The sequence below is a fragment of the Orcinus orca genome, chromosome 9 (genome assembly GCF_937001465.1).
Source record: "Orcinus orca chromosome 9, mOrcOrc1.1, whole genome shotgun sequence".
In the NCBI taxonomy this organism is placed as follows: Eukaryota; Metazoa; Chordata; class Mammalia; order Artiodactyla; family Delphinidae; genus Orcinus; species Orcinus orca.
Genome location: NC_064567.1, coordinates 23,346,054 through 23,358,111, shown reverse-complemented (window position 1 = coordinate 23,358,111; position 12,058 = coordinate 23,346,054). Strand labels below are relative to the sequence as shown.

Genomic DNA, 12,058 nt, shown 5'->3' with positions numbered 1-12,058 from the left:
CTGAGTGGGGAGGATTGAAGGCTGTGGGTTTCCCGATAGCCTCCCTTGCTGCTGTGCAGCTCGCAGTCTGGCCATAATCTTGGGAGAATTGTTTTCCTTGTGTGTGGGGAGATTGACTGCAAATTGGAGCAGGCTGGACTTCCCTGGTGGCGCAGTGGTTGAGAGTCTGCCTGCCGATGCAGGGGATACGGGTTTGTGCCCCGGTCCGGGAAGATCCCACATGCTGTGGAGCAGCTAGGCCCGTGAGCCATGGCCGCTGAGCCTGCGCGTCCGGAGCCTGTGCTCCGCTACGGGAGAGGCCACAACAGTGAGAGGCCCGTGTACCGCAAAAAAAAACAAAAAAAAAACAAACAAAATGGAGCAGGCTACATTATTGCTAGTTTGTAGTGAGTAGGAAAGGGGAGAAAAACACCCTGCTCACTCCCCAGTCCTTCCTTGCCTCTTCTTTTTTTTCCCCTTTCCTGTTGTTACCCGTCACATTCCCTGATGTCATTCCTGCCATTGTGAGCCGACAGGCCCTTCCCAGCCTGGGGGACAGCCAGTAAGTCAGGAGGGGAGGTGGAGATGTGGAGGTGGGGGAGTGGTGGTCACACCAACACCGTGGAGTTGGGCTGGGTCTGAGTGGAGCCCCAGGGATGTTCCCCAGCCCATCCTTCCCAAGAACCAATGAGTAAAATTAGGAGCCTCCCACCTGAGGTCATGGAACCAGGCCCTGGAGTGGAACTTGGGGTGGAAGACGGCCTCCTCTGTCAACTGATTCATTCTCCAGAATTCAACTTGTTCTCTGACTCGGTGGTGTTTGAAAGCAACTTTATCCAGGTACCCTTGTGCAGCTCAGGGCCAGCTCTCCTTCCCTTTCCAAACCTGTTCCCAGGGATTGGTCCAAAGATGCCAAGGCCTTTGAAAGCCCTGGGGAGGAGGAAGAAGCCAGGAAAGCCAGAGAAACGAGAGGGTCTGGGTCCCAAGTTCACCTCAGTTTGTGCCCACAGCATCATGGGACTCCCTGCAGGTCAAATGCTTTCGGGAAATAGAGTTACACCTGCAGAAGGAGACAGCAGAACCCACTCTCCAGGCAGGGTTCATAGGCACCCTCCCGGGGCCGCTAGTCCACACTGACTGATTAGAGGGGATGAAAGCAGCTGTAGGAATCCCTGCTCTGAAACCCAACCTTCTTTCTGGGATATTATTATACAAATACGCTTGCATGAGACCAAGGTCCCTGGATAAATTAGCCTTGCCCAGATTCTACCATCCCCCAGAAGAGTAGTAATATGACCTATGGAAGTGAGTGTTTGTGGCCTGGGAAGCATGGAGACACCAGGAGTGCAGGGCGGTCATTTCAATCCGTGTGGCATCTCACCAAGGTGCTACCCACTTCCCTCCAGTGGTCTGGCTGGTGACCACCTGTGCTCCGTTGCAGGTATGGCATGACCAGTCAGCAAGCTGTGTGAGAGGCAGGAGATGCAAAGAGAGATCAGATAGTGTCCCTGGACAAGAAGCTTGTGAATTGGTAGGTTTAAAGGACATAGTGTAAAATGGTAGCTGTTAAGAAAGCTCGGCGTCAGAGGGTTTGGACTAGCTGAACCACAGAGCATGAGCAGAGCACTCCTTCAACCTGGGCAGTTGTGGAAGGCTTCCCAGAAGACGGGGTCGTAAGCCGTTCTTTCAGGTCTTGCTGAGACTTCGGTAGAAGAGCAGGGGGGGGGACCTTCCAGGCAAAAGGGACTTCAAGTTCCTGGGTGAAGGCAGGAGGCTGGAATGCACGGGAGGGTCTGCAGTCAGGAATCCGTTCGGTGGAGTTGAATTCACAGAGCAGCGAGCTACTCTCTGACGAGGTCCCCCAAAGGTTCATGGCTCCAGGTGCTCTCTGGTCCCTGCACCGCCCCAGGGAGCTGCAGAGATGGGCGATCAGCTGGCAGCATGGGGGGCGTGGGGGAGGGCGTGCTCATGCCTAACACACACTCAGAGGAGAATTAGCAGTATCGTGGGAAATCCAGACTCAAGATATCAAATTCTAGTCATGTCCTTGGGTGTGAGATTATGGCGGCAGGTTTATTCTCCTAATATGTTCTCTTTGGCCTAGTATTAAAACTGTTTAGATTCTCTGGATGGACGCTAGGTGACTCAGGCAGCAAGAGACTCAGACTGTGCCAGGGAGGGGGAAAGACTGCCTGTGAAGCTGGCCCTCGGCAGAGCTGAAAGCGGCCTTGAACTTATGCTGTTCCCTCCCTTCCCTCCCCTCAGCATCACCGTCACTATCGTCACCGCCAAGAAACATCACCCGCAAACATTTACTTATTACTCTCAGTGTGTGTGGCCCTCTGTGTTTTGTAGCGCATATGAATTTCATTCCACAACATGGGCTCCAAGAAATGTTCCTTTTTTTTTTTTCAAAAATCAAAATTCACTTTTCTTGGGGCACCATCTACTCAGGCTTGTGGGAACTAACATTTCAGTCATTCCTGGGGCTTTCGCCTGGTCCCCAGTTCCACCACGGGCTGTGAATGGCCTAGGATACTGGGAGAAGGCCCCCTGGTCTTGGGAACGCAGGGGTCACTCCTCAGATGTTCCTTACCCTGGTCCCTGTGGTTCCTTAGAGGCTACAGACCTGGTGCTTCTCTGCCCGCCCTGGAGAGTGAGGTAGGGGTGTCTTAGCTGAGACACTGTGCCCCAGTGCCAGGCATCCATCTCCCTGTCCTGCCACAGCCCCGAGTGCTGCAAGAGAACAGGTCCTCATTACACTCAAGACCCAGCAACAAGCCCGGCACTCCCTCATCTTGGGAGAAGCTCCCCAAACCTCCCTCAAGTTGGGCTGCCTGGGTCTTCTCCGTTCAACAGCTCTTTCCTCACTCTCCTCCCCTTCTGGAACTTTCTTCTCACAATCTCCCTTCCAGACCATTAGAAACCTGTGCTGGAGCTTCCCTGGTGGCGCAGTGGATAGGAGTCTGCCTGCCAATGCAGGGAACACGGGTCCGATCCCTGCTCCGGAAAGATCCTCCATGCCGCGGAGCAGCTGGGTCCATGCTCCACAACTGCCGAGCCTGTGCTCTGGAGCCCATACGCCACAACTCCTGAAGCCCGCGCGCCTAGAGCCCGTGCTCCGCAACGAGAGAAGCCACCGCAGTGAGAAGCCCGCACACCACAACGAAGAGTAGGCCCCACTCGCCTCGCCGCAACTAGACAAAGCCCGCATGCAGCAACGGGGACACAACACAGCCAATAAATGAATGAATGAAGAAAGAGAGAGAAAGGAAGGAAGGAAGGAAGGACAGAAGAAAAAGAAAGAGAGAAAGAAAAAGGAAGGAAGGAAGGAACCTGTGCTGGCTTCTTACTAGTGCATCCTTTTAAAATTAGTAATGCAAAGGACTCTAAGAAGGGCAGCACAGCGTTCCTGTCGCCCATGAACTTAAGTCTCTCTGGGGAGACCCACAGGAAGGATAGATTCAGGTCATGACCCAGTCCAGTGTGCCACACACCTGCAAGAAGCACAGGTGCTCTAAGCCTGTCGCCAAGTTGAAGAGCCGTTTTCTAGCATCTGTAACCTTCCACCCCTGTCTTCTGCTTCTCTCTGACCCATGTGCCTGGGGCTGATTTCTAGGTCACTAAAGCCGGGAACTGGATGGATGTCTGTGACGGGTCTACCACTGTGATCCTCGGGGTGACCTCCTCGGTGCCCTCCTTGCCACTCCCCAACGTCCTCCTGATGGCCAATGTCACCTGGCCCCAGGGTCAGTTTTCCACCTGTAGCACACCTGATAGTGCCCCAGTCATCACCCTCAGCAGGTAAAGAAGGGCTTGAGGGAGGGGCCGGAAGGGGCAGGATGAATGACTGTGTTGTTTTGCAGCTGGACTTTACTTATTTATTTTTTTATTTTGTGGCCTTTGTGTTTGTTTGTTTTTTTTAGCAACAAAATTTTCTTTTTTTAATTGGAGTAAAATTCCTTTACAATGTTGTGTTAGTTTTTGCTGGACTTCAGCTGAGAAGAAAGGACAGTGTTCTTTAGCTGATGAACTATATAGACTTCATTCATTCATTTGACAAGTATTTACTTAGTATCTATGTGTGCCAAGCACTGTGCTTGGTGCTGTGGTAGAGCACCAGTCCCTGTCTCGGCCTAGTTTTTGAGAATCTTAGCTTCCTTTTGCTTATTTTTTTTTGTCAATATTGACTTAGAGGTTTTCAAAAAGAAAGGTGAGTGATATGATAGTCAAATAGGATTATGAGGTGTTGAGATTGAAAAAAAAATACTGGATGTATAGGAGACCTCCGTCCATTTTCTTAATCTTTCAGCACAGTTAATCAGGATCTAGGGAGGAGGAGACCTGAAAATAGAGCCAGAAAACCTTAGTTCCATTTCCTACTTAAGAAGATCTAAACTTGGGTAAATCACTTAGCTTCTCTGAGCCACAGTTTCAAATTCTGTAAAATGGAATTACTACTACTTATCTTTCCTTCATCAAAGGGTTGTTGTGAGGACTAAACGAGATATTATACATCGACTCTCAGCCATTGTTATTGGTGTGGGCAGATTCTTTAATAACTAAGGCCCTGGAAATCAGAGAAGAGTCGGTCTTAGTGATCATTCCCACTCTCAGACCATGAGCTTTCTCCCTTGGGTGTCCCCCAAGCGGAGGTCAGCACCTAGTGAGGTTGACCCAAGCTCTAGGAAGGCACCAGCTTGGTTGATTAAAATCACTGATGCCTCTGCCATGGGAATTTCCTGATTGTGTCCAGGATTCTCCCACTGAAGTACATGGAGCTACGAATCTGCGACCGGCTCCAATGCATCCTGAGGGTTAGGACAGTGACTGAAAAGATCTTCTACCTGAGGCTCCACGAAAAACACCCAGAGGCTGTGTTTCAATTCTGGATCCGCTTGGTGAAAATTCTGCAGAGAGGTCTGTCTATCACCACAAAAGACCCGAGAATCCAATTCTCTCACTGCCTGGTGCCCAAGTTGCCCTGCAGCTCCACCGAAACAGTAAGTTTCACCAAGATCCCGCCAAGAGATCTGTAGGGTCAGCTGGGAATCGGAAACATATCACCTCCCGAGAATTGATGGGTATTACAGTCTAGTGTTGTGTGGGGATGAGCAGACTTCTTTTTCAAGGGTCAATGATACACACACACCAAATTGAGGTCTACAGACATAAAAAGTAAATTAATTTTGTTTTCCAAAAAAAGAGCTATAAAGTACTTCATTCACTTAAAAATTGTTTGCTGTTTTTTGCTGGGTTTTTTTTTTTTTCAGTGTTATAAAGGAATAATGCTCACTGAAGAAAATCAGAAAATTACAGAAAAATCACCCCTACTTCTCTCCAGCCCCAAGCAATCACTTGGAACATTTTGGCATATTTCCTTCTATTCTTTCATCTTAATTTTTAATTTATATATTTGAGGACATTAAATATATATACATTTCTGAATGTTGCTTTTTTTTCCAATTTAGATTATATCATAAGCATTTTCCCATTTCTTTCAGAAGCCCTTTATATACATCATTTTGGTAATTTCATGCTATTCAGTTGTATGAATGGGTTAAAATTTACTTCACCATTCCCCTAATATCATTCATTCAGAGTTGTTTCATTCAGAGTTGTTTAACATTCAGAGTTGTTTCTGACTTTTCATTATTGTAACTGATGCTACAACAAGCATTTATGTATCGTCCACATTTCTGATTGTTTTCTCAGAATTGATTTTTAGAAGCAGAATTCAAAGGGTACAGACATTTTTAAGGCTCTTGATACATACTGCCAGATTATTTCCAGAAAGTTCCTACCAAGTTATACTCTCTCCAATAATAGGAGTGACTGTGTCACTGTATCCTTATCACAAATGAGAAGTATAAATTTTAATTTTCTAGTATGATAGGCTGAAAAAAAGTGGATTCTCTGATTTTTCAGTGAATCTGAACACTGACCTTTTTTTTTTGCATCGGCTCTTGTGTTCTTTGGCCATTTTTCTCTTGGCAACTTTGCATTTTTCTAAATTGATTCGTAAACCAGAGCTTTTTATATATCAGGATTTTTAAGCCTTTAATCTCAAGTTTTTGCAAATATTTCCCCTAAGGATTTGCTTTTCCCTTTTAGTTTATTTAAGGATTTCTTTTCTTTTCTTTTGACCCATAGAAGGCTTTCCCAGTACCTGCTTAGGGTAGAAGGTCAGGAAGGAAAAGTTTGATAGATTGGTTAACCTTAAACCTTCAGATTTCAGGATGGAAACACTTTCCCCGTCTCATGTAAGTGGCATACTTTAGGCACTCTATCACTGACTTTGAAAGTCAGCTCTGCTGCTCTGGTTCACAAGGTTCAGAGCCTGTGCTCTGGGCAGATAGCCACAGCAGCCCATCAGGGAGAGGAGGCGATCCTGCTAGGGCCCCATTTTTGGTCTCATGATTCGAGGGCTTGATGTTGAAGGAGCAGGTTCCCAGGACTAGGCTGGCAGACACAAGTGAGTTCCTTCAAGGTTATGGCCCGAGGAAGCCAAGGGCTGTCAGGGAGCAGACCTGGCCATCTGACTGCACATTTCTCCATGCAGTCTGGAAGCGGCCTCCTGTCATCCTGCCAGTCCAGTGAAAGCTCCATGAAAGCTCCTGGCAGCCGAGCAGACCAGTGACTGTTTCTCGAATCTCTCAGGAAGGTCCCAGCTCACAGCAGACAGGTGGGTCCTCCGCGCAAGCAGCGCTGGCATCCCTTCCCGCAGCACAGAGCCATGGTGCGGGGAGGGGCGGGGGCGGGGCGGCGGTCAGTGACACCCTCTGCCCACCCATCTCAGTTCCTTCTCTTCACTTTAGACCTTTGCATGTGACGTGTCCCCTTAATTTTATTATAAGCCTGTCCTTGGGAACAGGATCAGTGGCTGATTGATCTTAATAGTCCCTAGGTAAACCCTAGTGTTTTCATATGGAATGTATTCAGTGAAAGGAGTGAGGGATGAATAAATTAATAAAGCAGGCTCATGGAGTTATATATTGACTATCTCCAGTCCCAACTCGCAAGGGTCCCTTGGGTAAGACAATCCCAAGGCCTCCTTGCCTCACTTGTCTATTCTGTAAAATGGACAGAATAGACGTTAATCCACATGGGAGACCACTGCTGGCTCCGAAGTTTTACTAATCTACTAAGTCATTGCGTTAGATTCTTTCTGTAACAAGAGATAGAAAACCAAAGCAAGATTGTTCAGTCGATACATTGAAGAAGTACAACTTGTAGGGCATCATCAAAATGCAAAATTTTTTCCTTTCCTTTATAATTTTTTCAGCAGGAGAAGTTGTCTTCTTGCCCCTGGATAAAAGCTGGTCTCTGAGCAGGTCCCATAGCATATATGGGCTCCCTCTTAGAATATAAAAGAGTTCTTTGGTCCCTTTAAACTGCAAAAGCAGCATCAGTTCTGAAATTAAAACATCCAGTGCCTGAAAATTATCAAAACTCTAAAGTGATGACATCACCCCCCTTCAGTCAGCTTGGCCTCATATTAAGATGGCCCTTCATGTGGGGACTGGACCTTCGCTCCTCTCCTTCTGTTTCCTGATTTTAAAGCTGGCTTTTTCTCTTAGGAGCTTTCTCGGGTTCCTTGAAGTCCTCACCCCAGTGCAAGGCCCCCCGCTCAGGCCCTGGCTCTGCAGGCATCCATGCACTCAGGCACTAGCTGTCAGAGTCCCCTCACCTTTCAGGGAGTCCTTGCAGGTAGTGTCTACAGTGGCTCGAGGCGGGCTCTTTCTCTCCGGTACAGTTGACATCTTGTCCTCAGGAAATGTCCTCTCAGACTTTGACCAGCTACTGGAGGGAGGACAGTGCCTCCTAGACACAGAAGCAACTCCTCTTCACTCTGTCATCAAAGAAACCTGCTCTCCCGGTTCTGCCACCCTCCATTGTTTCCTGGGTGGGAGTTGTGCCCCGCCACCTACTGGGTCTCCTAGACCCCAGGGGCCATTGCTCAAGGTCTCTGGGTGTTCCCAGGGAGCCTCTGTGGTTCAGCTGGGGGGGGAACGAAGGAGGAGCTCTGTACAAAGGACCCTCCACACCTCCTCTCTCTCAATGCTTTCATAGCCTTGCTCTGGGGCAGGGTCCCAGCTGTGGTCATGCTGGGTCAGTTCTCCCAGGTCATGGTGCGCCTTTATATGTACTTTCCAGTCTTTTTTTTTTTTCAACTTCAAGATAGTATTCTTGAATTCTAATGTAAAATTTTCCTCTTTGGGTACTCTTACTATTTGTATGTTGGATCATCTTTGCGTATCTAATTACCTGCCACTTTCTCTTTTTATTCTTGAAACTCTCCTGCTTCTTCCCTTCTGTTTCTCTTAAGGCATTATCTGCTTCGTTTGTTTTGGGGTTCTTTCCGGCTTTAGGCTTCATTTAGGAAGTAATTTTTATTTCTTTAGAAATGTCTAATTCTTTTCTCAGTTTTATCACCACATTTGTAAATCTTTTATTTATATTTTGTATTTTTATTTTTTAGGCTGCACCACGCAGCTTGTGGGATCTTAGTTCCCCAACCAGGGATTGAAGCCGGCTCTCGACAGTGAGAGCACAGAGTCCTGAACACTGGCCCACCAGGGAATTCCTATAAATCTTTTAAATTCTGACTTAGTTGTTCTTTCATATGTTCTATCCTTGTCTTAACTTCTTTTAGCTCATTTTGAAATGCTAGGTTGCACTTTTCATTTGTTTTGCAGGCACATCTTTTTAGTGTGCATTCATTGTCTGTAAGGATTTATGATGCTTCATAGCCTCTTTTCTTTTTTTTTTTTTTTAATTTTTGGCCGCCTTGGGCGGCATGCAGGATCTTAGTTCCCAACCAGGGATCGAACCCGCACCCTGCTGCATTGGCAGGCAGAGTCTTAACCACTGGACCGCTGGGGAAGTCCCAACCTTTCTTCCTTATATAATTTTGTGTTGCCTTGGATTATGATCTCTGATGTGAACGTTTTTCCTGAACCTTTGCGGGTGAGGGGCTGGTCAAGGCAGCTTTCTGGTTTGGGCTCCCGAGCTCCCTCTTGTGTCATTTTTGTGAAGTGTTTATGGCCTTGTATTTTTTACGATTCCAGGGCTGTGTTCCTCTCTCCTATCTTTCCCTGACCTTTCTCTTTTCTTTGCTTTTATTGTTCCTGTCCTACTCAATTTGGATTCCATTTCCAGTGTTTTTTTCTTGTTTGAGGACGCGTCCTGCAAGGGAGAGTGTTCTGGTGGTTTTGAGAGTTCTTAAGGCACATACTTCACCAGCCTCTTCAGACTGTACCATGGACCCCTTGCACTTACTTCCAGTTTCCTTCTTCTCAAATTGGCTGGCTGCACTTTCCACTGAGAAGCTGCGGGAGATATAGGAGCTCTCCTGTTTACAGGCACATCAGATGCCCTGTTGCTTCTCTCTGCTTCCTCTCACACAGATACTGACACCCTGTGGGCCCTGGAGCTGTCTGTAGCTGTAATATTTTATCTGAGCTTTTCTCAAACAGGCCTTTTTCTGTGGGACTCATGTTGGCCTAAATTGGAGGGGCAAGGGTTAACCCCACTGTAAGTTTGATTCCATATCAGAGATATTACTGGCTCAGGAGAAAAAAAAAATTTTTTTAACGTAAGTTTTATTTATTTATTTATTTTTGCCTGTATTGGGTCTTCGTTGCTGTGCACGGGTTTCTCTAGTTGTGGAGAGCACGGGTTACTCTTCGCTGCAGTGCGCGGGCTTCTCATTGCAGTGGCTTCTCTTGTTGCCGAGCACGGGCTCTAGGCATGCGGCCTTCAGTAGTTGTGGCACACGGGCTCGGTAGTTGTGGCTCGTGGGCTCTAGAGCAGGCTCAGTAGTTGTGGCACACGGGCTTAGTTGCTCCGCGGCATCTTCCCAGACCAGCACTCGAACCTGTGCCCCCTGCATCGTCAGGCGGACTCTCAACCACTGCGCCACCAGGGAAGCCCCAAAAGTTTTTATATTAGTTTCTCAGCTTGGAAGTTCTTGTACCATATATCGTTTCAGACCTCAAACCAGTATTGGGACAGTCCCAAAGATAAGAATTTCCAGCAGAGACTTTTGTTTTGACCCAGAATCCAAGTTGATATAGATGAGCTTGTGGCACTGGATGGATTTCTTTCTGGTGTCCCAGATTTCTTTCTGGTGCCGAGAAGGTGGCTTTGAAAGTCCTGGACTTATGTAAATACCTCAGTTAATACCCTACCTAGCTCGGGCCCAAGACTTTACCTCCTGTGTCACGTGGCCATAAAAACCCAAGGCCTGGGTCACCAAGACTGGCCAGTCCCTCAGGCAGCCCCACTTTAGCTCATACTTCACTGATCTTTAATTTTGGTCCCTGGGATTTTTACTTTACTTTTTGTGAGTTTAACAATGCATTTAAAATTGTGTAGATCATATTTTATCCAGCATTTCTAGGTGTTTTGTGGCAAAGACATTTTTAGATATTAGGCCCTATTGCCAGTCTCTGCCTAAATAACCCTAAAATTAATTTCATTGGAAAAAACAAAACCTCACTGTACTTATTTCTGACTAGTAAGTGTGAGTGATTTTTATTTTCTTTTGGGTGCTTTTTTATAGGTTTTTTTTTCATTTAAAATAAGCATGTATTTCACTTAAAATCAAAATTTTAAAAAATTTTAGCCCAGTGTGTGTTTTTCTAGACACACAAGTGGTTGTGATTATTTTTTCGGTTGTTATTGTTTTGGAGAACGGTCTGAGGTTTTCTTTGCACTTATGCTGATAGCTGGCAGGCTATAGTGGGCATCAGGCAGGTCCCAGTGGGTTCAGGTCTTGCCTTTGACTCATAACATGTTACATTCTCAACACATAAAAGCAAGGCTTAAGATTTGGAGGGGTATCTGTTCCACTTCAGCAGAGATGCCTTCGCTCCAGCCTCCCTCCCGCTTGGCTTTCTCTACTCAGGTTGCTTGTAGGTACCTCATGCCATAAATACGTGTTGTCACTGCCCATCATTTCCATATTTAGATCTAGGTTCAAGGCACTCATGCTGGAAAAGACGTAATTTTAAAAGTTTCAAAATTAGATTGTTAACAATGCTTTCTTTTTCTTCTATTGCTTTCAATGACCCCGATATCCTGGGCTACTCCAGAAACACCGATACCACCACTGAAATAGACAATTTCAACTGCTCTGACAAGACACCCTCTCCAGTGGCATCCCCTGTCAATTCGAATATACCCATGAGAGCCACCTTGAACCACAGTCTCTGGGAACAAGAGAATCCAGAGGAGCACTTCCTGCAGGCTCCTGTAGCCAGTTCCCTAGGAGAGAACTTCCTGGGACCCTAACACCTAACCAAGACAGGGTCATCTTCCCAGGCTTCATTCAGTCCACTTGCTACAACCTTCTATAATTCTCTTTTCCTATTGTGGCCCAGATGACCATGGGAAAGGTAAGATGGTGTTTATAACAAGGTGCTTTGGTACTTCCACCAATAAACCTCCAAGTGAGTCCCTAATTGTTATAGGTTGTGCTCTGGGGGGTGGAGGTGGGGAGGGGCTGGAGGACTAATTAGGAGCAATAGCTCGCTCCTTGGGAAATAAATGGAAAAAACATTCTATAGCTCAGTTGAAACTCCCAAACAGCCAAGCAAAGCCAAGAAAGCCAGTCCGGAGGAAAGGACCTGGGGAGCAATCCAGCTTCCTCTTACAAAGGGATAGGGGGAAACAGAGACAGGGCTGCTACAAGCCCAAAGTGAAAGAATCCTGAGAGTGATGGCGATCAACTAGGAGATGTTTTTGTGTTGCCCCACTTACCTCAAACAAGAACGTGAGTCTTCCTGCCCCATTCCCTGTGTTAAGGTAAAGCTATGAAAGGTCATCCTGACCATGCAAACTTTGGTTGCTAATGAAGGTGGGGCTTCTGTCAAGGAAGATAGTGACCCCCCATCACTGGAAGTCCTAATTGATTGACTCTTCCTACCCAGGACCTAATGAAACCCAAGTGGAAGACACAGTGTCTGTGTATATCAGGGATAGAACAGGACCCTTGACCAACCTCTGGACAAATGGGGAATACTGACTTGAGGAATACTACCACAGCATTCAGTAGGCATTTATCCAGCTCCTG

The 12,058-nt window shown here is 46.8% G+C and overlaps 1 protein-coding gene across 1 annotated transcript; it reads left to right on the top strand.

Annotated features, from left to right (window-relative positions):
• Positions 1-395: 395 nt before the first annotated feature.
• On the top strand, positions 396-11,443 carry GARIN1A (golgi associated RAB2 interactor 1A). Its single transcript, XM_004272228.4, is given in 6 exon segments — positions 396-819; positions 3,599-3,783; positions 4,736-4,982; positions 6,542-6,592; positions 6,594-6,664; positions 11,079-11,443. Coding segments are annotated over 6 exon segments (906 nt in total). The 5' UTR covers positions 396-666; the 3' UTR covers positions 11,278-11,443.
• The last annotated feature ends 615 nt before the right edge of the window (positions 11,444-12,058 follow it).